General features: G+C 46.4%; 1 protein-coding gene across 2 annotated transcripts in view; it reads left to right on the top strand.

Moving 5' to 3' along the window:
• The first annotated feature begins 11,975 nt into the window (after window positions 1–11,975).
• CABCOCO1 (ciliary associated calcium binding coiled-coil 1) overlaps window positions 11,976–26,210 on the top strand; it is a 304,698-nt gene continuing 290,463 nt past the window's right edge. The window contains exon 1 of one of the 2 annotated variants that reach the window (XM_085608790.1): window positions 11,976–12,068. In XM_085608790.1, the coding sequence (XP_085464916.1) occupies window positions 12,039–12,068 (30 nt within the window). In that variant the 5' untranslated portion in view covers window positions 11,976–12,038. Of the gene's footprint in view, window positions 12,069–12,574; window positions 12,843–26,210 lie in introns of those variants that run through there. The other variant, XM_085608789.1, reaches the window with a different exon arrangement.

Genomic DNA, 26,210 nt, shown 5'->3' with positions numbered 1-26,210 from the left:
AAGCTTAACATCCAACATTATGTAATCAATTAAGCTGGTGTGATTCACTCGGTTAAACGTGTGATTACCTGATTTATCAAAGACTGACCTTTCATTACAAGCACGGAGCCCCTGGCTCAAAGTAAGGGCATTAATTTGGACTGCTAAGGGGGACAATTTCTTGATGGGGGTATTTCCAACACTGGTATAGACTAGCTAGCATCCTCGTCTGCTGTCAGCGCATGGCAGTCTATATTCGGTGGTTCAAATTGACAATTAAAGTCTCCCCCTACTATTTTCCTTAATAAAGCTGGAAGTTAAGGTAAATGCTCATTCAGTTCTTCTACCACCAGTGATTCTGTCCTATTCCTGATTGTTCTACAGTATGCATTATATATGTAATATGTCACATCAATCTTGTTGGCACAGGGACCTAATCTGGGAAGCCCTGTCTAAAACAACATACAATGGAATTGAGGGAGCAATCGAGGGGGGGGGGGACAGTATAATCTAATATTCCTGGAAAGGATGGGTAAGTAACTTGGGTAGTTTTAATATTATGGTTACTAAGGGTCATCTGTAAATGATAAACCTTCAAACTCTTTACATTCAAAATGGTATACAGCAGCTCCCCTTGCTGTGTCCTGCACAGTGCTAGGGGAGAGTCAATCATTATAGTCCAGCCCAGATAATGGTATAAATCTATTGCTAGTTAGTATGGAGTAACCTCCTGCAGCATTAAGTTGTTTTCTCACAGACCTTACTCTACGCATCAGGTGTTAGGCTAATGCATTTCAGTGTAGAGGTCCGCATCACCACACTGAAATGCGAAGTCACGCATACTAGCGCATGTGCCTGTCAAGCCCAAATGCTAGCTGTAGGCTGTATTATAATAATAACATGTAAAGCAGCATGAGCCTGTGCACTGTTGGCAGAGTGCTGCAAACACACTGTGTGCTGTCATACCACACTCTGCTGCACACATAACTAACTATCATTTATTAGAGTTTGCATCCTCCGCGCTACATCCTGGGGGCTGGCTGCATTCAATCAGCTAGTCTAACTCTCAGCCCGGCCACGGCACAGCCTCACATGACGTGGCTGTTACAGATGGCAGGGCTCCACAGACAACAACACACAACAGTTTCTATTAAGTGAGAAAATCACCCTGCAGGAGGCCTGCACTGAATGAATCGGGAGGCCGCTCTTTATGTTGTTGGTTTTAAATTCTGGCAACTCCGGCACCACCCTGGCACTTTCATCAGTTTGTGCTGGGATCATTATAGCCAATGAATGAGTGGCAAACAAATTCAACTTTCACTTTCTTATCCCGCCGCAGATCGAGAGAGAGTGCAAGGCTCAGGTCCCTATAACAGGTAATTGGCAATGCACTCGGTGTGCACATAAACAAGCCTTTACAGGGTCCTTGGCGTGCGTGGCTGGCACCCCCTGTTTTTCTAGCCTGCCTGCCCCATCAGGAAGGCATCACTGCTGCTTAAGGCTGGCCTGCTGGGAAATAACATTCGGTGTTCCCCTAATCACTGCCGCCAGCCAGAGTGAGACACTGTTGAGGAGAGCTGCCTATGTGTGGCACGCCATGCAGGGGCTTAACACAGGCCTCCACATCCCCCGCAGGGTGGGGGGCCCGAACTTCAAGGGACCCCCTCAGCACAGTACTCAGGCCTTAGAGCTCCGGATTAAATCTGGAGCGGGGCCCCTCTGTGTCCCTTGCAGGGAGGCCCCCTCAGCTTTCGTTACGCCACTGGCGCCATGTGCTGAGACAGCTTTAAACTGCAGCTGTCTGTGGAATGGCAGCACTCGGGTAAGTCTGCAAAGGCCTGGATCCTGGACGTGACTTATACTAACTGGAAACAAAATCGTATTTATTCATTTGTAACATGCAATTTATGTTTGTTTACATTAAGTATTAGCCCTGGAACACATTTAAACGTGCTTTCTATTTATATTTTTTCTGTGAGGTATACAGATAAACTGTAAAAATATGTACCAGCTGTGTTTTGGCTTATTCGTGTACAACATCAAAATATCAACCCTATGTTTATTTGATCTCTGCCGCACGTACCTAACTGTATTATTAGGACGCAATAAAGTGCAATAGCATGGGGGTGTGGGACGTTTTATGATGATTGCTTTACTTTTATATCTTCTTAGCACTCAAATAGTTTTGTATCAGTATTCTAACCTTCTATTTCAGGTGTTCTGAAGCAGTTGAAAGCTATTTTAGGGCTTCTCATTGATCAAAAGGGTGTAATTTCTAATATTGATCTCTTTCCATGCACTTTATTGCTTGATTTTGCTCGCAGGAAAATGTCACACTAAGTGACACACATTTGGCAGTTGAGTGTCACTCATGTACTGAAACCATAGAAATGTCACACAATCTATAAACTTGGCAGCTATGTGTATGAAGCTTTCTCACACCCCTCTGCTCACCTCAAACTGGGGCCTGGCTGCAGCGACACACAGTGTCCAGGCAGCACCATGTATGCAGCCTTCTCACTCCTTCCCCTTTCCTCAAATCCCTGAATCTTGGGCCTGGCTGCAGCGACACAGTCTCCAGGCAGCAACTCCATGTATGGAGCCTTCTCTTAACTTCCCCTGAATCTAGGGCCTGACTGCAGCGACACACAATTTCCAGGCAGCAAGCCCATGTATGTAGCCTTCTCACACCTTCCCCTTCCATCCCAACCCCTGAATCTGCGGCCTGGCTGCAACGACACACAGCCTCCATGCAGCACCCCTATGTAAGGGCACTATGTCAGTGCCCTCCCATTTCTGGTGCTTTGCAGCATTTTTAAGATCTTCTTAGAGTTTCTCGTTGCTTCAATGTTTATATGTTTCCCTCGTCTTCCTTGCTTGATTTTGCTCACAATAAAGTGTCACTCATAGTCATTGAATGTCACTCATAATTACACCGAAATTATGAAAATGTCACACATAAGCAATTAAAAGCTTGGCGGCTGAAGAAGTTCCAACGGTATCCGCAGCAACATATCTAGGTGTAAAGATTATAGCCTCAGTGGAGCATATACCCGAGTTAAATATTTCACCAATAATAAGAAATATTAACAAGACACTTGAGAGACTAGATCACTTGCATTTATCAATGCACGGCCGATGCAATGTCATCAAAATGAGGGTCATATCCCAAATTTCTATACTTACTTCAGACCATACCCTTAGCATTCCCGGCATCTTGTATTTCTAAGGCCGAGAGGGTATGTGTTAGATTCCTTTGGGGGTATCGCACAGCCAGAAGAGCAGTTAAATGGATTATCTTACCCAGACTAAGGGGGGGATGGGGGATGCCCAGCCTTCTCCTCTATCACTGGGCTGCATTACTACAGCATATGGGGATATTGCTGGTTGGGGCTAACGCAGTAGTCCCCGCTGCTGCCAGACCTACCATTTATGAGGTAGCACTTGGTGAGGTTGCTGGTCAATGTTTAGTAAAAATTCTAGAGCTGAGCTATTATAAAAAAAAAAAAATTTAAAATCATTCAATCAGCCTATTCTATCTGGAAAAAGTTACGGCGGAAGCTCGGCATCCCAAATATTAATGCCTGTACCCTGTTTTCGTCATTCAGACTTTTACCTTCAATCTTTCAAGATCCAACCGCGTCCAGCTGGGGCAATTTAGGGATTAATGTTTTGGGAGATGTCTGTTGCGGGGGACAAATCACTTCCTCCTCTAACTTACAAGAAAAGTTTGGCCTGTCTATGAGACACTTTTTCAAATTCTTGCAGATCAGGAGTTACCTGGGTAAAACGTTGGCTCAAACAGATGCAAATATGGGTAAAATACCCATGGTTGACACAATGGGGAATAGATCTCGTATTGGGACAATTTATCAAATGCTGCTGGCTGGTCTCCCTGACGAATTGCTTACCCAGACTGACAGATGGGGAAGGAAGTTTGGTAAAGAAGGTATTGACTTAGAGCTGTCTCTGGAATTTGCCAACCAGATTTTAATTACTGGTAGTCTGAGGACCCAACATTTCATGTCGGTATTTGATTTATATTATACTCCGGGGAAGATCTCTCAATGGGCAGGTCCACGGGATAAGTCATGCAGTAGGTGTGGGGCATGGGCTGTCAATACGATACATATGTTCTTCTCCTGCCCCAACTTGACCAAATTCCTCCAGGATATCGAATTGTTTCTGAACCATATACTCGGCACACCAGTTTCTTTAACATCCAATATGATTATCTTGTGGGTAAAAGGGAGCCAGGAGACCATGGCTCGGTCTAGATCTGAAAGTGGATTTTTATTTGTAGCAATGGCCATTGCCAGAACATGCATTAATTCCCACTGGATTAGCCCTGACCCTCCTACATTCATAACTTGGCGGGCTAAGCTATTAGCTACTTATAATATGGAGTCAGCCGTTTACAGATTGAAAGGGCGCAGGAGAGGGGAAATGGGGAGGAAAATTTGGTTGCCAATTGCTAGCTGGATCGGGTAAATATCTTTAAGCTTGGCCTTTTGTATATTTGTATATTCGCCCAGATTTTTATCGCTTAATTTCTTTTTCCTCCTTGCTTCTTTGTGACCTAAGATTTTGCTCTCCTTTTAGGTCGAGGACCGTCCGGTCTGCCGAAGGCAGAACCAGAAGTCGAAGATTTAATGATTCTTAGAGTGGCTATTTAGCCCGCCTCTCTTTTTGCTTCTCCTCCATTGGCTGGCTTCCTAAACAGAGGCCAGCCATTGGAGAAGAGAGCCGTCCCTCCAAATAGGCTCCGTCTTTTTCAGATTCGGGGGCGTGTTCGTGCTGTTCTTTCCACTTTTTAGCCACGCCCTTTCTCAGGCGTGTTTTTCTCTCCTCCAGCCAATGGCAAGAGGAGAGAAAAAGAAACACGCCCCCGAATCTGAAAACACCACTGCGTTTCTCCGAGGCATTTCTGCTTTGCCTCGGAGAAAGGCAGTGGTGTGCTTGCCTTTTGCTCTGCCTTGTTCCTGTATGTTCCTTCACTCGTAGCCCTGTATTTATAACGCAGCCCATTCAAGTATCAGAAGGCAATGGAAATATAAAAGCAGGACTCGATGAATACTCGTGTGTGAAAATGCGGTAATTAGAGATCTAAAATAAAAGCGATCGTTTATTTTTCGACCAATGCACTCGAGGGTACAAGTTGTTTAAATGTAAACTCCGAGTGTAATTGTACTGAGGTAAACACATGTTTTCGAAAAGTCCTCAACTCCCCTGTTCATAGACACGCCCATTTCTGTCAGTACCTTATGGGCTGCTCCCACGTGGACCTCCCGCAGTCTCTTTAAATCAATGCCGGAAGTTATCACCCTGGCCGCATCACTGCCGGCCAATGTCTGGCAGCCGAGCGTCTCTACGTGATGTCACATCCGGCAGTCTGTGTGTAGCCGGCAGGCTTGAAGAGGGGAATCCGGGTAGAGGCGGAGTAGACCCGGCAAGAGAGAGGGGGCGCCATGGGCTTCGATTTCCGAAGGTAAGGAGGTGTGTGCAAGGTACGACCCTCGTGCCCATCACAGACGGGGCACGCCGCCTCCTCATGGCAGTTAGTTCACTGTAAGGTGCATCTTTACTGTCAGTGTCATGAGGCCATAAGAAAAGGCAAGACGAAGGGAAAATGAGAATAAATAAAAGACTTATTCATCCTGATAAATCTTTCTCTGCTCTACCAAACATCCCACCATCTAGGGTCCTACCTGTTCCTACCACTGTCTCATGAACCTGCCCGCTGTACTAAACACACGGTTGCTGTACTCTCTCTGCTCCCAGGGTTCTGCTGCTTTCTCTCCCTGTCTGTGTCCCAGGGAAGGGGGGAGGGGATGGGGGGGTCGGTCGGTCTAGGTTGGATGTCCCCCCCCCTCATGCTTCCTTAGGGCTGCAGTCTTTCAGCCTCTCTCCTGCACCCAGAGATTTCTGCCTTCCATCCTCCAGTCATGACCCAGGAGGCTGCTGCCTTCCACACCCCCATTATACCTTCCTCCCTTGCGCCCACCGACTGCGACCTTGTTTCGCCTCTCTCTTAGCGTTCAGTGACAGCTGGTTTGAATACCCCCTTGTATGTCAAGGAGCGGCTGCTTTCCATCTATACCCTTGCACCTAGGGGGGACTGCCTTCCACACGCCTCCTTGCACCAATGCGGCTGCTGCCTTTCTTTTTCCTTTCCCTTGCAACCAAGGTGGTTACTGCCTTTCTTTTTCCTTTCCCTTGCAACCAAGGTGGTTACTGCCTTTCTTCTTCCTCTCCCTTGCACCAAGATGGTTACTGACTTTCTTCTTCCTCCCCCTTGCACAAAGGTTGTTTCTGTCTTACTACTTCCTCCCACTTACGCTCAGGGGCTGCTGTTTTCCTCTTACACCTGCACCCTGGGGCTGCTGCCTTTCATCCCCCCCCCCCAGTTGCTTCTTTCAGTACCCGCCCTCCGCCCACGAGCTGAAGCCTTCAGTTCACCCACTCCCCTGCAACCAGAGACTACTGCCATCAACGCCCATCCCTCGCTTCCAGGGTGGCTGCCTTAAATTCTCCTCCCCCAATGTTGCCCCACTCCCCTTTTTCTGCACCAGGGTCACCGCATTCAATTCCCCTGCCCCATTTTTTTTTTTTGCACCTAGGGTTGCTGCCTTCAATAACCACTCTACTACCTGCTCTAAGGAGCTTTTCCCTAGAATCACAACCGGTACCCAGAGGCTGCTGCTGTCATTCCCCCATTGCACCCATGGCCTGTTTCCTTCAATGACTTCAAATCCCCACCTCCTTTAATCTGCCCTGTATCCAGTGACTACTGTCTTCATTTGCACCCAGCGGTAGTAGTTGCTATACTCTGAGGACTGATGAAGACCTCCCTCCCCTGCAACCATCGGTGGCAACTGGAATCCACCTTCGTGAGTTATAAGGATGCTGTCCATCTAGGCAATGTCATGCTGACGGATTACACCCCACCCTCCGTTTCCTATTTTACATTTAGGTGGGGCAAACTTGCACAGCCTCTACCTACCTCTGCCACCATAGCTCTGACAGGCTCATACTTCTAATACTGAACAGTCCACTTCATTTACGTATTCAAGACCCAACAGTTGTGAGCTAACAAAGGATGCAACCATTTTTCATATTTATAAATGGCGCCATTTCTCACGTGTAACCCCATTTTACATGCTGCTGTTTGTATCGTAATCCGTTATGCTTCAGACCTAAAGTCTCAGCAAGGGCCAAGTAGCATTCTAGACTGTTGCTTTGCCAAAGCTGCCTTCTAGTATACTGTGTAATGACTTTCTAGCACCTTTTTTAGGTTCATTTATTGTGTTGTAGTCGCTTTATATAACCTTTCCAACTCCTGGCGAGGTGCTGAAGTAATTCTGTAAACGGGTACCCCGCTACACTACAGACTATTTCTCTGTTGTGAGACTGTTAAATTCAAGTTTGGCCTGCATAGGAAGCATGTTAGGGTTCTATGTAAGCAAGCCGATTGGTGCTGTTGTCTTGGGTCATTAGCCAAGGTGTGTGATGGCAGGAAGATGAGTAAAGAATACAGTGCATTTTTGTGCCCAGTAGTGCAGATCTCTAAGAAAACCAATTTTCTGGCTCCTTCTTTTTATCAACAGACACCTGTATGTCGATTTTATCTACACAGACATAAATAAAAATATACGATGTAAGTATTAGGGGCCTTTAATCTTTTTCTTACATCCTTTAGGACAAATGGTGAATTCTGTTCCATTACTCGTTATAGACCCATCATGTAGCCATCTCTCAAACATTAAGCAGTTTCTTTTCTATTGCAGTATCCTTCATTATTGACCTGACCTTACCACAAATTATTACTACATCCACCTCTATTTTATGCGTGAACTATTCACCATCGAGATGTCCTCATGCATTGGACTTTACATCAAAGTATAGATCACCACATCCGAAATACATAACATTATCACATCTTTATATGACAACCTTTATAGAAGGCCCTGTGTTTACTTTCCAGTGATGAATAATGCAGTTTAAAGCAGAGTCCATGCTACACTTATAAGAGACAGTTCAGGGCAATCACTCTCGTTAAAACAGGGTACAAGCCCATTACTTATCTTTCTTACTATCCCCTCTCTATCTCCTTACATCGGGCGTTCACAAGTATACGCACAGTAGGTTCCAGTTGGGTATAGTTTTTATTTATACCTTTTGAGGTTGTGGCATTTCTATCATTCACTGAGCATGACACTTTATTGCTCTGTCTGTACAGCGCTTAGGAGTTGCAGTCTCTGGTCATAGGAGCTATGGTAATCCCGCACAATGTATTGTATTTGTTATCTTGAAGTCGTTTGTGTCTTGTGCGCGCTTTTCGTTGAGAGCTTGTGGAACTGTGGCCCTCTGTTCCCGGCTGCCACATAAATAACTTTAAACTGAAGAGGTCTTGAACGAAGAAGTGCTGTTCTCTGCGAACACTTCAAGAATGTTCTTTGGCGCTATACATGCAGATACGTGAACTCAGATGACGTGCTCTACAATACTGATTAAGTCGTCAACAACTACGTTAAAAATCCTTATGGCCATCTAAGTCCACGCTGCAGGTCCCGTATATATTTATCTTCACCTTAGATAATTTGTGTTTTCCATAACTCTCTCTACCTCACTACTCCACTCTATCTCACTACCTCACTATCTCACAACTTCTCTCTCTCAAAACATCACTACCTCACTCTCTAGCTCACAACCTCACAACTTCACTCTCTCTCACTCACTACCTCAATCGCTCTCTATCTCACTACCTCACTCTTTCTATCTCAATAACTCACTTTCACTCTCTCTTTCACTACCTCTCTCTCTATCTCACTACATCACTCTATGCTTCTATATCACTACCTCACAACATCCCTCTCCCTCACTACCTCACTCTTTCACTACCTCACTCTCTCACTACCTCACTCTCTCTATCTCACTACCTCACTCTCTATCTACCTCTCTCTCTATCTCACTACCTCACTCTCTATCTACCTCACTCTCTCTCACTACCTCACTCTCTATTTCAATACCTCACTCTCTCTCTCTATCTCACTACCTCACTCTCTCTCTGCTAATGCAATAGGTATCACATATGCAAAAAAAAGCTAATGCCAATAGAAATGACTGCCATTTATTTAGGGATACAAAAATGATAAAACAATAATGAGCAATACCAATAGCTCTACCTATAATATTGCCAAGACCATTGCATTGCAAATGCTTGTTTTCTTTTCTTTTCTCTTGTGGTGGGAATGTGATTTGTGGGAGCTCCATTACCTGATTTTGCTGTCGTTTTTTTTTTTACATAATAATTTGCTTTTTCACGTGCCATGACCACTTGTTAATTTTCAATGATTAAAAATAAAAAAAGATAAAAAAGAAACCTTGGCGGCAATGGGACTCTCATTGCGTGCCCGGCATGCCATCCTCTTAAGCTCAATAAAATGAGCACTACTAAGCAAGGCAATAATAACGTTTATTTTGGGGGGCCAGTATTATACAGCGCAAACTCGACCCGAAGGTATTACACAAGGACACTTTTTTTCCTAAATTTTGTTAGGCAGGAAGGAGATTACGTGATTTGCCTAGATTCACAGTATGGACGCAGACACTCGAATCTGGTTCTCCAGTTCCAAAGTCGCAAGCTCTGGCCATAACACATACACCACATCCCCTCTTCCGTCGATTGTTTGCATCGCCAATAAACCGAAATACTTTTATCACAATCATCATGTAGGCACAAGTGGTTTACTTTTAAACTGGTAAATATTGTGTTTGCTGAGAAGCATGCGGTGAAAAACAGCTTTCACACTAAAGCGTCCTGGAAAAGAATGTTTAGATTCAGCGATGCGTGCACTACTCTGTGCCCATTTATTCACAGCTAGCGATTACAAACGTATACTATTTAGAAAGAACGGTTCGCCCACACACCACGGAACAGCTGTAAAGTCTGCCCTCAAGTTAGTTTCCTTTGTCAGCTGCTGGGCTCCTCCTTAGCTTTCAGAAACTTCCCGTGTTTTCCTAGACCTAGAGGCCGCATTTCCATTAAAAGCAAAAAACAAACAAGCATTTGCAATGCAATAGGTCTCGCAGTTATACGAGTTTGAGCTATTGGCATTATAAATGACAGTGCCTTTTATTTATGTGTTAAAAAAACCAAACTTAAATAAAAAGCATTGTCATTTACAATGCCAATAGCTCAAACTCCTATAAATGCGAGCCCTATTGCATTGCAAATGCTTGTTGTTTTAGATTGACAAAAAGCCTGGCAGCATCCAAAACAATAAAGTTTTGCAAAAGTCATGGAAAAATAAGTATTGCCAAAAGGCTGGAGGACAACGCCCTACCTATTGGCTTTGCCGGTGCTTGTTTTCACTGTATCTAGCTTTTATTTGCTCGAGTGTCGGTTTCTGGCACGGAGAAACAGTCAACATCGTCAACATCTGTGAGTGAGGGCAAAACAAAGGGAACGTAGCACGGGCCACATGTGATTCACCTCTGGAGGTTCCAGGGCGACTGACAGGTTTCCATCCTAGCAACTGACTGACACTTTCGCCGCAGTTACTTAACGCAAATTCCCTGTTAAAATAAATAAAGAAATGATAACGTGAAAGACTCAATATCTCCCGAATGTTCTTTTTGTTATAAGACTGAGTCTGCAGTATATCACGGCTGAACCTTAAAAGGGAATAATCGCTCTTCTCACTCTACAGCTATAATGGAAATAAACGTATAATCCACACTTTAGGGAACTGGGGGACACGTGCAATCCTTATCCTTTATCGAGTATGTCGATACGCCTGCGAACTCCCCAACTCGCTTCAGAAACAGCAGCCGCTGAAAGGGGCGGAGAAAAAAACGCGATCGCGATCACATCAAAGCGGCCGTGCTCCTTGAAAATAGGATGTTTTGTTGCTATGTTTTCCACAGAGTTGGTTATAAACGGTCATGTGTAATTGAAAGACAGGCCCTGGCAATGTTTCAAGGACTGTGAAAGGCCCATTGACGTCAGAGACTGGGTGAACCTCTGAGAAGTATGAGGAATCATTACTGCTTGACACAGGTTTTTTTTAAAGCACATATCACTCAACTGGCCCTAAGACTTCTGACAGTGTCTGAAGTTACGGTTCAGAATGTCACCATGCCAACACCACTAGTGAAGCCTTGATCGACCCTGTATCTAAAATCACTGTGGGTGCACCTGGCAGGATGGCGTGCAGACCTTCATCGATGTTAAATAAGGATTATAGAATTTATAGCCATATTCTAGCAGAATTCTTTAGTTGCAGAAAGTGCTGCCGGAATTGTTCCAGTCAAACTAGAATGCGTTTGTTCCAGAGGGAAACGCATCACCCAAAATCAGACACCTCTTGCAGGTCAGGGATTTGACACCGAGAAAGGATTTGAACCCGACGGTTCTTTGTCAACCCGAAGAAGGCCTTTATTAGGGAAGTACTCAGAAAACTTAACTAGGGAGCGGATGTTGCTGTGGATTCGCCCGCTCCATGCCCACGCCACGGCAAGGATGAAAACTGAGAACAATATTCAATGTAATTTGAAGCGCAGAGAAATGCAGCTCGCTCCACGAAAAGGAGATAAGTGGAAGTGGGATAAGGGAGGGGGTGGCAAATGGCATGTACATTTCGCGGGCGCTTTGATGTTCGCAGTGGCCGCGCGGCTCACTGAGAACATCAAAACGGCAGCGAAATGTACACGTAGGCTGCCAAATGGTGCGCGCGCTGTGTGAAAATGATCGCAATCGCGATCACCGTGCGGCCTGCGAAAGTGAAAGCAAACGAGTGCTTTCAGGCCTCCAAATGGTGCGCGCGCCCGGCGAACATGCACTGTATTTGGAGGCCTGAAAGCACTCGTTTGCACTTCCAAAACTCGCTTACTATAAGTCTCGCCAGAGCACCGCTAAAGCGCTGTCTCAGGCGAGACCTAAAAATAACTGGCCTTCGTCTGTCGTCATGTGACTTCCATTGCCCAATGGTAGGCTCTCCGGCTGTCACTCACCCGCCTCTTGGTTTCCGAGGCAACCCCAAGCTAACAACTCCAGCATGGCGACCAAGAGCAGGAGCAGTATTCAGGTACTGGCCACCACATGTGGAACTCTAATAGAAGTTCTGCTTTGTTGAAAATTCGCCGTATTCGCTGCTCTAGGAGTGACCTATAGAAAGGGACCATCTGTTTGTAATTAAAGTCGTCACGCGCGCTTGTTTATATTGCTCTACTCTCACTCCCCTGCCTCTCTCGCCCTCGTTTTCCGAAGCCAGGGCGCATTTTTTTATTTTGCGCTTGACAAACCTGTATTTTCTTTGAAACACCATATTTAACCTACGCTTGACAAAACCTGTATGTACTTTGATACACAATTGAGGCCAGTCTGTTGTTGGAAATCTTTTCCACAATAACTTTTTTCTCCCCAAGACTGCAATTTTACCCCGACCTTAAGGGTTAGTCCCCTCCAAACACAGGGAGCGACGTAACGGGGGATAGCCTGTATTGATTGGCCCCATCGCCCAGTCTCAGTAACTGACGCGGACCTATCCAGCCTCACGAACGTGGCCACAGTCACGCCCAAACAACGTACTAGGGACGGCCACAGTCCGCATTGTTTGTTACGGGTCTTTCAGCCCACGTGGGGACGAGTCCGCCCCCGCCTAGGGTCGCGCTATGATTGGCGGCCGGGGGCTGCACCTTCGTACAGGTTCCCACTTGCCGTGCTTAACGTTTGACAGGATCAGACACCGGAAACCCGCAACCTAAGTTTGCGACGCATCTTTCCACCCAGCTCAAAGCAGGTCATGCAGCTCTTACATTTATGTGTCGGCGCATTTTGGGACACCGGATCTTTCACTATGGTAGATACTTATTCAATTCACACTACTAACTGTACCGACGAGCCTAATTAGGAGCACTATTAAACAAGCATTGGCATAGCCAATAGGTCTCACCTATGGGACCTTATAAGTGTTTAGCCATGCAACAGTTGCATAACTAAACACTTATAAGGTCCCAAAAGCGAGACCTTTCATTTGTATTGTATTTAATCCGTTCAATGCAACATTTTGTTTTGTCGTTGAAGTAAGCACTTATTTAGCAGAGTTGAGTTCCTGTGCCATACAGCGAGTTGTATTGGCAGTGACTCTTCATTTCCCGATGGTCCAAGTCGCCTTATCTCCACTTACAAGTGGATAGTTCAGGAGTAAAAGGTTTATTTGACACCTGATTAACTGCTTGAAAGTGAAGCCCGGCTGAGACTGTACCTTCCCCTCCTGTGCTTACACATAGATGCCTGCTGCTTGTGTGATGGAGGGGAGGGACGCGTGTGTTTGTGCATAATCAAACGAGGTATGTCAATTAAGTTGAAAAAAATGCATTCAGTTTAAATGAGATTGAAGTAATTTTGAATATGGCTAAAAACGCACATTTTCTGGAATTTTACTGGAATTGCTTTAGTTTGGTTCACCATTGATGCGTTTAATATTCCTCGCGTAGCAGTGTCTCACAAGTTTGTTTCTAGTTTCGCATTTCATTTACATTATGATCTGCCCCTGTACATTTTTGCAATTGTTTTGGTTTGAGGGATAGGCTTGTTTGTGTTGGCTCCGCGGGGACTTATTGTGTCCGACATTTGTCTAACGTTATCCATGCTTGTGAGTACTGATGTGCTGCAAATCCAATTAGAAGACAGTCTCAGGAGTTATTGTGATAACAGCACACTTGCCAGGCCTTCTTTAATGGTGTTAGTACAAATGGTACACGGTGATCAGACAAATACTTTGAAGACAGAGTTATGACTTCCGTTTTTTTTTAGTAGCGCGAAATGTCACGTGTATGTTGTACTCTTAAGCACGTTTCTTTACCGTTAGTGGTAATAATCCGTTACTTGTGTCTCTGTGGGAAAGATTGCATGTAATAATAACATGCGTCAGAGAACTCCTAGAATGAGGAATTCACGACAGTGCAAGGCGTGTGTCCGTTTTAGCTGGTCTTGGTTGGTTTTAAATTCTCTTCCAGAGGCTCTACCGGCCCAATTGTAACTCTAATCTTGCAATTAGTCACGAACAAAAGTAAACAAGCAAGCATTGGGGAGGGATTTAAAACCCTCCGTTTGGCCTAGCCATGCGTAGCGCTGGGCGGGATTCCACGATGGCCTATACCCTTCCTCCCAGTCCCACCCCGTTTACAGGATTCAAGAGGGTGGTTTGCAAAGCCTCGCATGCAAGACCTTCCTAGCCTACGCTACAGTGAATCCGTTTCTAGACAATTGCAGTGTTTGTAGACTGAAGCAGTTTACAAACATCTTAAGTCTACAAAAGCATGCAATGTACAATCTGTATGGACTATGCAGAAACAAGCAGCTGATACAAGACAGGGCAACATAAGCAGAGGCATTTAACAATGTAATAAAGTAGTAATTTTTCATTCCATCGATCCATTCACAGTCAATCTTCCATTCACACTTCTGCGCATTCATCTTAGTTAGAGTCCATCCCCTCCTTATTCGCTCTGAGTGGCTCACAAATTATTTACTGTTAATATTTATGCCTTTTTTCCACACAGGACAAGGCAACATTGGCTGTTGCTTTTTTCGCATCACTTCTTCCCTCTCTCTCTCCCCCTCTCTATTTTTCTCTCTCTTTTATTCTGTCTCCTCTCTCTACCCCCTTCATTCTCTCTCTCTCTCTCTCCCCCTTTATTCTCTCTCCTCTCCTCTCGCTCACTCTTCTCTCTTACTCACTCTCACACTCTCGCTCCACTTGCCATTCCCTCTTCCATTCTCTCTCTCTCTCGTATTTGCTCCTCCGCTTTCATCCTCTTTAGACTGCAGGTTGTAAACATTTACACACCAGACAAGGAGTCTCTCAAGCGGTCTTATTACAGCGCTGTATAGTTATAATCATTAAATAACAGTTTTTTTTTGCTCAAGGCAGTAATCTATTTAGCAAACTTTTTAAAAGCTTGCTGTCTCCTGAAACAAGCAGCTAATACAGGACAAGGCGACATAAGCACCCTTCAGCGCCACCACAGCAACAATCAGCGCCACCACAGCATCACTCAGCAACACCACAGCATCACTCAGCGCCACCACAGCATCATTCAACACCACCACAGCATCACTCCGCGCCAACACAGCATCACTCCGCGCCAACACAGCATCACTCAGCGCCACCACAGCATCACTCAGCGCCGACACAGCATCACTCAGCGCCACCACAGCAACACTCAGCGCCACCACAGCATCACTCAGCGCCACCACAGTACCACTCAGCAACACCACAGCATCACTCAGCAACACCACAGCATCACTCAGCATCACCACAACATCACTCAACACCACCACAGCATCACTCAGCAACACCACAGCATCACTCAGCGCCACCACAGCATCATTCAACACCACCACAGCATCATTCAACACCACCACAGCATCACTCAGCAACACAGCATCCCTCAGCACCACCACAGCATCGCTCAGCACCACCACAGCATCGCTCAGCACCACCGCAGCATCGCTCAGCACCACCGCAGCATCGCTCAGCACCACCGCAGCATCACTCAGCACCACCGCAGCATCACTCAGCACCACCGCAGCATCACTCAGCACCACCACAGCATCACTCAGCACCACCACAGCATCACTCAGCACCACCACAGCATCACTCAGCACTACCACAGCATCATTCAGCACCACAACATCACTCAACACCACATCAGTATCACTCAGCATCGCATTTGCAATAGTACACAACCACATCATCATCACTCAGCAAAACCTAAGTATCAATCAGCATTACCTCAGCATCATCTCAGCACCAGCCACCACCACTACCACTACCACCTCAACATCACTCAACACCACTAAAGCCTGCTCTCGGAATCTAGCATCTGGTGATTCTCCCCTATCGTCTAACCGCTGCTAGTGTTATAATACAGGTACTAGTTCACAAACTTCAACCGCCAATTGTTTATGCCGCCAATTCATGTATACCCCCTAACCCTGGACCAACGTCCAACCCATTTACGTTGAATTTACTCACGCATGGCATTTGAGGGTGGAGTTCTCCCCACTTTTCTGTCTGGCCCTCAGTCACCAATAACCCACCTGGCATTTAACACAAAACTGAACACAGGCTGGTAATGACTCAAACTTACCTGATCTGTGGCTGATCATATAAACCTTTATATAGCTTTATCTTAACAAAGAACGTGAAAGCACCTGGTCTGTAAGCACTATTTTCTTTAATGAGTTTCTACGATTGCAGGGACGACATGCTTTCCTGCAACATTCAGCGCGCCATGCACGCTTTCACTTTCTAAGCAATAGGTCTCGTATTTACAAGTGTTTGAGCTATTGGCATTGTAAATGACAATGCCTTTTATTTATGTGTTAATTATCAAAACAGGTAAATAAAAAGCATTGTCATTTACAATGCCAATAGCTTAAACTCTCGCAAATGCGAGACCTATTGCATTGCAAATGCTTGTTTTTTAGGTCTCACCTGATCCAGCGCTTGCGCTGATCTGGCCGAGACATTTTGTAAACAGGCTTTTTCAAAGTGCTGCCGTGGCCTAAAGCTATAGTGCACGTGAACGTGCACGCGCGCCCTCCGTTGCACACGATCGTAATCGCGATCACTTTCACTTTCGCGGCCGCGTTGCCAAAGCTTGGTTTACTTGGGAACGGGTACAGTGTGTTCCTTGTGTGTTGCGTCTCTCTCATGGTCCCCTGTGTCTCCCTCAGCCTGGGTTCAATGTTTCTCGCGGGGTGTCCTTTGTCATCTCACGGGGGTGTACAGCTCTTTCCCCGCACTCCGCCCCTCACCGTACTCCGTCCCGTACTCCGTCCCTCAGCCCGGGTTTCCCCGGCTGCATCCCGCGGTGACTCTTACACCGTTTCCGGCTCCCTTTGCAACCCCGAGCCTTGTGATTATTTGCATTTATTGTGATGTTGTTGCCTTAGAAACCAGCCCACAGTGCATGCCTCAGCCGTGTGTAGGCCGCAGGAGGGATCCCCAGTGCTCTGACATCATGGGTTGGGGAGGGGGGCGGGGGTCTGTTCCTCATCTGGACTCTGCTCTGTGTACCTGTCTGCAGCTGGCTGCGCCCGCCCCCATCGCACTTCATCTACGTGGGTCTATTATTACTAGCCCTTCCCCCTCCTCCCTCGCCCCCCTCCTCCCATGTATTATTTACCCTCTCTTGGCCTGCTGCCACCGGCGAACATCAATCCCTCAAACGCCGTCTCTGGCTAATCTCTTCCCTCGCGTTTTCCTCTCCTCGCAGAACAAGATTTCCTCGCTCTCCCATGCTTTCCTCGCTCTTGTTTTTTCTCCCACATCTACCGTGCTCCCTCACCTGTCCACCCCTTGTCAGTCGTGTAATTCCACGCTCCAGAGACGCGCTCAAGCCAAAACGTGATCGAGGAAATCACGTGTGAATGAGTTCCAAGAATAATGTTTAAGCGGCGGTAACATTCACATTATAGGGCGTCTTAGAAAGCCCCTAGATCACACTTTGCCACCCATTTCATTTTCAGTCTGAAGTGGACGAGAAACCACCGTGCCGGTATGAGTGCGCAGGGAGGTTTTTCTGTGTGTTCTTTTTGGGTAATAGTTGCTTGCTGCTGGTGTTTGCCCACGTGGATGAGTTAGGCAGAGGTTACAGAGCAGCTGTCTGCCTACCTGTGTGCTCGTGGGCAGGCTCAGAGCCTAGTTTTTAAAAGCCACCATTTTTTTATTATTTTACAATGCCAGTAATCTGCATGTTAAGCAGGACTTCCCGTGCCACTGACATTGCCCCAGCCCTTCCAGTATATTCGACGCAGTAACATGACCTTTTTTTACTTTTATTAAAAGGCACCATATTTTTTACCTCTTACAGTGGCAGTGAGTTGCACATAAAGCAGGGGTTTGCAGTGCCACTAACACTGCCCCAGCCCTTCCAGTCTTTTCAATACAGTATCATGGCATCTCCAGTCAGTTGCACGTCGCGCAAGATTTGCCGTGCCACTGACACTGTCCCAGCCCTTGCTGTCTTTCCTACAGAGTAACATGGCATCTGCTACTTTTGCCAATTTTTTTAAGGGAGGGAAAGTGTTCGAGTTCGGGAGTCCAACAATGTGCTGTTCACAGCTTCTTGGCCCTACAAAACTGGATTATTTACTTTTTCTACTGTTTTATTTCACACAGTCATGGCTCATCCATTAAACGCGTGCAGTTACATATGCTTTATCTTGAAATTTCTCGTTTTTCGGCAAATGTTATAAAAATCAAATATGGCAGTAGCAGTCAGCTGCACGTAAAGCAGGACTTCCTGAGCCATTGATACTGTCCCAGCCCTTCCAGTATATCTGGCGCATTATTATGGAATTTTACATTTTACTAAAAGGCACCATATTTTTTGTCTTTACTGCGGCAGTCAGCTGCACACTAAACAGGACTTCCCCTGCTACTGACAATCGCCGAACCCTTCCTGTCTTCCCAACGCAGTAACGTGGTATCTACTGCTTTTGGCAGCATTTTTAGGGGAAGGAGAGTGTTCAAGTATGTGAGTCCACCAACGGGCTACCTGTTCGCATCTTTTTGGCCGTGTTAAATTGGAATATTTTATGGATTGGATTAAGCGCGTGCAGGACCATCTCACCTTCAGGAAACACCTCAAGACCTGGCTATTCGGGCAGTAGCAGCACCCCTCACCCCAGCGCCTTGAGACCCTCGCGGCTGAGTAGCGCGCTATATAAATGTACTGATTGATTGATTGCAGTTGCACATGCTTTCGTTTGAAACGTCTTGATTTTTGGCAAATGTTAGAAAAATGAAATGGGCTAGTGGCAGTCAGCTGCAGGTAAATTAGGACTTGCTGTGCCATTGACACTGTCCCAGCCCTTCCAGTATATACGTTGCAGTAACGAGAAATGTTAAAGTGGCAATGAGCTGCACGTCACGTACTACTTGCCCTGCAACTAACACTGTATCTCCTTTTATTTCTTTAAAAGCCACCATATTTTTTCCTATTTCACAGTGCCAGTGAGCTGCACGTTAAGCAGGACGTCCCGTGCAACTGACAGTGTCCCCGCCCTTCCAGTATGTCTGACGCAGTAATATGGAATTTTTAAATTTTACTAAAAGGCACCATATTTTTTACCTCCTACAGCGGCAGAATAAATTGGGGGTTTGGTTTGAAAACGAAAGGCAGCTTTAATAACACAAGCATTTGCAATGCAATAGGTGTCACATTTGTGAGATTTTAAGCTGTTAGCATTGTAAATGGCAATGTCTTATTTATATGATTTGATAAGTAACACATAAATTAAAGGCAGTGTCATTTACAATGCCAATAGCTCAAACTCGCGTAAATACGAGACCTATTGCATTGCAAATGCTTGTTTTACCAGCCGTTAGTGAGGAAGGATATTGCAACCGCTTTGCTTTCTGTCTGACATTTCCTGTCTTGCCGTAAAGTCGCCAGTTCAGTGTCGTTTCGTTCCACATCTCGTAGAATTTAAACAAATGTTTTTTTGCAGCTTTTATATAGCGCAAACTCGACCCGAAGGTATTGGGGCGCTGTACATGAGCACCGTATTTACATTACATATTCAGGCACGGGGAGATTAGGTGATTTGCCCACAATCACAGGATGTGGACGCGACCCAGAGGCTCGAACCCTGGTTTCCTGTCCCAGTAACAGAGCCAGACGGGATGTTCGATGTTTACTAACATTCTGTTATAGAGCAAGTGGGATGTACATTATGCATATGCGGACTGTCATTTCTTAAGCCAGCGATTAACAAAACAGGCATTTGCAATGCAATAGGTCTCACATTATAAAAGTGTGAGCAGCTGGCATTGCTAATAATAATGCAACACTAGCTATTGGCTTTGTAAATGATAAATAAATGCCATTATGTGTTTGTTTTATAAAATAGCTTAAAAAAGGCATTGTCATGAACAATGCCAATAGCTTAAACTTTTGCAAATGCGAGACCTATTGCATTGCAAATGCTTGTTGTTACTGGTGGCCGGCAATATCTGCCCCCTGTAACAAAATCGACAGAAACCGGCCCTGGCAAACATATCGGCCGCACCCCCCTACCTCCCATCGTGGGCTGGCCGAGTAGCTTACCAGGGCCGGTTTTGGTTCCCAGCCCTGCATGCTGGTGCTGTTAATACATACAAAATGTTGCTATTGTGCACATTACCTTGATTTTAAACCCAAAAATACATCTTTCACACAGTAGTATATAGATGTGCTTTAAAACCAGCTGAAGATACAGAAATTGTTTCTCATGTGCTATATGTCTGTCCCTTTTTATTTCACACTTTTTGTCAAACCAGCATTGTGAAAGCCAACAAATCTATGTATAGTATACTGATATGTATTTTTTCCAGGCCTGTTTTTGCCTGCTGCTAACAACTTACATGAGATCCCTGCTTCATGTGCTAATTTTAAATTAGTCTGTGCATTATGAAAATGAGAACTGTCACAAAGGGGCTTGATAAAAAATGTATTCTCAGATGTCCCACGGTTGGAAAGTGTATGTGAGTAAAACCAGGACTTGTATGGAGGTTTATAGACCATGCACTCGATATTGCATAGTTACAGCCCAGGATGCATTTAACACCCTAAATATTAAAAATATACCTTACACACATAAATAAGTAACGTTCTAAGTTGCTGTACGCCAGGAAGTTGGTGGGTCACTTTTAATTTTTTGGGAGTTTTATATAGCGCGAGCTGGACCCGAAGGTATCGGAGCTCTAGTTATATTACGTTACAACAAACAAATGATGGACGGAATGCTGACAATGCATACATTCTCCCCCAGTCAAGAGATCTGGGTTAAATCCATCGTTCTTTTGCCCACTACACCACCCCAGTTTAGACATGGCCATATGCAAATCAGTCTTGACCCTGGGGGAGAATGTCTGCATTGTCAGCATTCCGTCCATCATTTGTTTGTTGTAACGCTTTTCGCCCTAAGTGGGATGGGTATGCCCAGACGTGGGTCCCGTGCTCACTACGCCACTGGAGTCAAGCTATCCTGGCTGAGGACGGCTGATAGCCAGAAACCGGTCCTAGGATGCTTGATTCCGGTCCAGGGAAGACATGGCTTGGCAGTTCGGGCTGGACTGTTCCCATGAGGCACAGGGTCAAGACTGATTTGCATATGGCCATGTCTGAACTGAGGTGGTGTAGTGGGCAAAAGAACGATGGATTTAACCCAGATCTCTTGACTGGGGGAGAATGTCTGCATTGTCAGCATTCCGTCCATCATTTGTTTGTTGTAACGCTAGTTATATTACAGCAAGACACATCCATGTATTTTGTATTCACTGGCAGAATAAGTGGTTTGCCTAGAAATGTTGAGGTGGCGCGAGACTGGACTTAGTTCCCCAACTTCAAAGTTGGCACCTCTGGCCGTTATGACACATCGTCTCACCTCTTATTTTAAACCCTGACAATGCAGTGATTTCGGTAAATATAGGGAGATGGTTTAGTAAGAGTAGTAACTACATGCATATTTAGTATCACTGGTATATTTTTTGGGACACCTTTTATGTGCCTGATTTTATATCATGTTGACGGATGATTCTTCACGCATACCAGGAAGAATTAACACGTGTTTAAGGACCTGGAATGAAATTTAGGATTTTGTTCAGGAAATAATCACCGTTTTACAACGTGGAGGCAACCTAGGTCTCAACTAGGTCTGAACTCCTCGTTTCTTACCTGATAGCAAAGCCGTTATTTTAGTTCTGCTAGCTGTTCAGTTTGAGCAGGTTCTTGCTGCCATGAAGAGGCTGGAATGCGCTTTGCGAGCTTAAGCTTTTTTTCCGCCTGAATAGTGAATGCAGTGGAGTATGGGAGCTGTGAAGGAGATTTAAGGTACAGCCAGTAGAAGTCAGCAGCTGCGCTAAATTAAAGAAGCATTGTTACCACTGTGCTGCTCAAAACATGGAAGGGCGGTGTCCTAGTTTACCGCGTTTCATGTTTTGGACAGCACAGTGCTAACAATGCCTGTTTATTTTAGCCAAACTGTGTTAAAATTTACAAGCATTGTTAGCACCGTGCTGCTCAAACCATTAAGTACGGTATCGGAAAAGAGGGTGCCAAAGGATTGAGGTGGACCACTGCTGCAGAGGCCGTGTGCGCTCCGAGGGAGGCGAGGCACTTCAACAAACTGCGACAAAATAAGCAAGCATTGTTTGCAACGTGCTGTCCAAAACATGAAGCACGGTGTCATAGAAGCGCGTGCCGTGCTGATATATGAAGTGAGGTGAAGCAAGACAAGTAAGCATCAAAGATAGGGAGAGTTATTATCCTCTGCCAGACTGCCTCGAACCCATGGCTGTTTTAGAGGTAGTGGCAGCCGCATTTAAGGAGTATGATTACGACGGACTCAGCGCGCACCATCTGTGCAGCGCGAGTCCTTGGACAAGGCACTGGTCATTTGCCTGGGGCGCAATATGACAACTGAGGTCCCACTGAAGGCCGGGACGGCGAGACACAGACATCCTTGTGGCGCTAGTAGGCTAAGCAGAGTGAGAGCAGGTTTGATAGCTCAACACCGACAAGTTCACAGCAGAGCAACAAAAAGAATGCGAGGCATGCATGTATGCTGTACCCTGCAGCGGGCGACTGACTGTGTGTAACATAAATACAGGACAAAGAGGAAGTTGCAGCCGTCACTCATGTAACGACACATTTGGCGCACGCTCGGTCGTTTGTGTACTCCGTGTGCTCTGCACTCTGATTAGCCCCGGGAAACTTCACCCCATAGATGAACGGGTAAGCTTCCACCACTGCCAGGTTTGTTGCTGCTGCTGTGGTGGTGGCGGGCGTGGATACATACAGGGCAGAAGAAAAAAAGTTGCACGGAAAATAAAGGCGCACAGAATGGATACACACAGGGCAGAAGAAAACAAGATAATTAAGTGCATCAAGCCCTGCGGAGCGTGGCGCGCGCGCGCTTGGGGGCGGAGGAGCGCATTCCAGGCGGGGGAGCGGACCCTTTGAAGTGCTCCCAAAAGCGGATTGCATGGCGGCACGATGCGCGTGATTGTGCGCGTTCTAGCAATGCAATCTGCTTTTTGGGAGCACTTTTCAAACCCGCTTTCAATAGTCTCGCTTTGCGATCGCTTACGCGATAGCAAGGCGAGACCTAAAAATGGCACGCAGCCAAATATCTGAGTTTGAAAAATTTCAATTATGCGGCGCTATGCCTCACAATTTGTAATAGTATTAATTCCTTATTTTTGTCATTTATACACAAGTTGACATTGTCGTGGCAAAGGGTTCAAATCAGTACCAATTTAAAACTCAAATACATTAAATAAGCAACAGAAAGTGGACCAGTCAACCTTTGCAAAAGGCTTCCACTGCAGGGCGAAATGTGTCACTGCATTTTTACTAACTTTTGATCCTTTTGAAAATGTTTTTAGTTACAATAAAAAATTAGCTAGCATTTGCGCCAAGAATTTTCTATTAAGGACACGGAGGCGAGGATTATGCTTCTCTTTCTTTTATTTGCTACTCACAGAAGCCAATGAAAAACGTTTTGTATTCAAATAAAACTACATTTCCCATGATGCTCTGTAGGAGAGTAGGGTCTGCAATCCTATGATCACCCAGATATTTTGCTTTTGCTTCATTGGTTTACGACTTTCCCCGGCTGTGGGCCTGCCAATCAGACCCACAGCCTAGCTGTTCTCTCTCGAAATTAACACACATGTACATTAGGTGCATCCACCAATTGGAACTGGGCCGCCTTATCAGTCCCTGTATCAGCATACCACAGGTATCCAGGGCATCGGTGTACCCAGGGCCTACCAGGGGCTGCAGCATGTATTATGCCACCCCTGGATGGCCACCCAAATCTGACACAACTGGCTGCACGACAGCTGGGGCAAGGTGGTGTAATCACCCGTTGCTGTAGGTGTAGTATTCCTATACCTAACCCTAAAATGGACACATGGATTCCTATCAGTCACTCCTATGGCAGGCCTTATCAATCCTGAAGGCAGAGTGCGGGGAATCATGTGGGATGGTGCTCTGGCGCGAGCTGAGCCCGTCGACGGCTTGCGGAACCAAGCCGTTCCATGGTGACGCGGGCCAACTACCTTAAAATGCATTATAATCCTCGCGGTTATTTGCTAACTTTGGCATCGCATCACCCACACATGTCGAGTAAGGTGTCATACGAATTGGAATACGAACCCCTCGCCCATTCTGGCGACGGGGTTAGCATTCCACCCTTCTAGAGGGACACGACATGGAAGTAACCTTGAACCCCGGTTAAAGTTGACTCAAGCCTCAGCATCACAAAATGGATGCTGCCACCAGACACAAGTCTGACCTCCTGCTGCTGGGAGACCTTCCAGCGAGGGGAGCTTGGACAAAGGGTTTCCTGTCGAGGGCGGTGTTAGCACCATCCCAGACAGGGTTTGTGTATCCCAGGTAGGCAGGGCTGAAAGGAAGGTGATTGCAAGTGGCACCCCGGTGCTCACTGTGCATAGCCCGGCTCAAACCAGTTTCGGGGGCACACCAGCCCCTGAGCTGGGGCGAAGCCGGGCAAAGGATAGGGGTGTAACCACCCCCCTCCTGGCCCCACCCATAGGTAGGACCTAGTCACGGGCCAGCCCCTTTTCCTAGAATAAAGGTGGGAGCGGGTCCCCTTCCCAAATTGGATAATCAGATAATCGGATAATTCTGAATCTTGAACTACTTTCCACGAAAGGAACTCTTGACTTTTTCTGAAGACTCTCCCTTGTGGCTAAGGAGTAGCCACCCTGCACCAGCAGGCACCACCTAAGCGCTTGCGGTTTGCTGTACGTCTCTCCTACGGAACAAGACTGCCCAGCTCGACGAGACCCGGGTTCCCTGCCATCTCTGACCTCTACCTACATCGTCAGCCCAGCTGAGATTCGTAGGTGTGGCGAGACCTGCGGGACCGGCCATCTTCAGAACCTGCACGACGCTTATCTAGCGCGCCCACCGAGGGACCCTCGAGTGAGTGCACCTAGGGTTTGAGAAGCCCTAACCCTGAGCGGCTCCAGCACCGAAGTCTGCCTCCCCAGCATCCACGAGATCTACGTGGGGGGCCCTTCTGCTCCTTGCTGCTCACCGCGTTGTCCGACCACTCGCCGACCGGCTTGTGGCCCTCTTCACGACGCACCACGACAGTTTTCATCACTGGTCTGGTTGCTCCAGACTGGCTCTTGCTCCCCTTCAACAGAGGAGTACCTCGGACCCTCCTGGTCCACTCCAGACGCCATCTTGACTCCACCGCGTGGGCTTGCCACTGCCAAGATCCGCTGCCCCATTCCTGGGCCCAGCATCATCGACAGCAGACAACTTCGTGGGACAGCTCGCCCTCCATCCTGGTCGCCGCCGCGCCTCCTGGTCCGAGGAACAGCCGAGTCCGACGTCATCCACTCACCTGGTCGAGGTGACTTCAGCCGGTACCTTCCTGGTACCCCCCCCGATCGCTGGTTAGCGGTTGAGAACTGAGTCCCCTCTGCTTTCAGGTTCCCTTCATTTTGAGGTGACCTTTTAAAGATATTTTTATATCTAAATAAAGTATACCTACCAATGAGGTTCCCTTCATCACCGATCCAGGCTTGGATCTCGCTGAACATCGACACTGGTCGCCTGCCAGCAACTTCTTCTTTCAGGCTCCCGAGACTACAACAAGGACTCCCGACATCTTGCTGAACCCCACGCAGCCGGAGCCTCTGGCTAGGTAACTCGAGCATCTCGGTGCTCCATCGTAGGTTCACTCTACAAGTGTCCAGCTCCTTTTCCGTTTAGTCCAACTGATCGGATTCCTCCGGAATCAGTAACTTTAGACTCTTTAACCTCTCCCATTCCACTTGCAGTGTAAATGGTTTCGTGCCTTCGGGCATTTGTGTGAATTGTGCGACTAGAAGTATTCTCCTAAGAGTTTTGTATTGTGCTTAGCTCCCTGACTCATAAAGAGCCAGGGTAGTCTTGTTATAAATAAATATCCTTTATTTTCATAACAACTTGTGTGGTGTCCTTTCACTTGGTGTTCAAGGGGTATATGTGATGGTAAACAGCTGGCTTAACACGCCCTCTAGAGTTTAGCCTGAAGACTGCTCTTGTCCACGCTACTAGGATAGCTGGTCTATAAGGTTGACTTTCAACCAATCATCAATAAGGGTCGTTTGGAATGATACACAGTGATCACTAGAATAGTGAGC

Source organism: Triturus cristatus, chromosome 1_2 (assembly GCF_964204655.1).
Source record: "Triturus cristatus chromosome 1_2, aTriCri1.1, whole genome shotgun sequence".
NCBI lineage: Eukaryota > Metazoa > Chordata > Amphibia > Caudata > Salamandridae > Triturus > Triturus cristatus.
The sequence above is the reverse complement of the archived record's forward strand: the minus strand, read 5'-3'. Positions and strand labels throughout refer to the sequence as shown.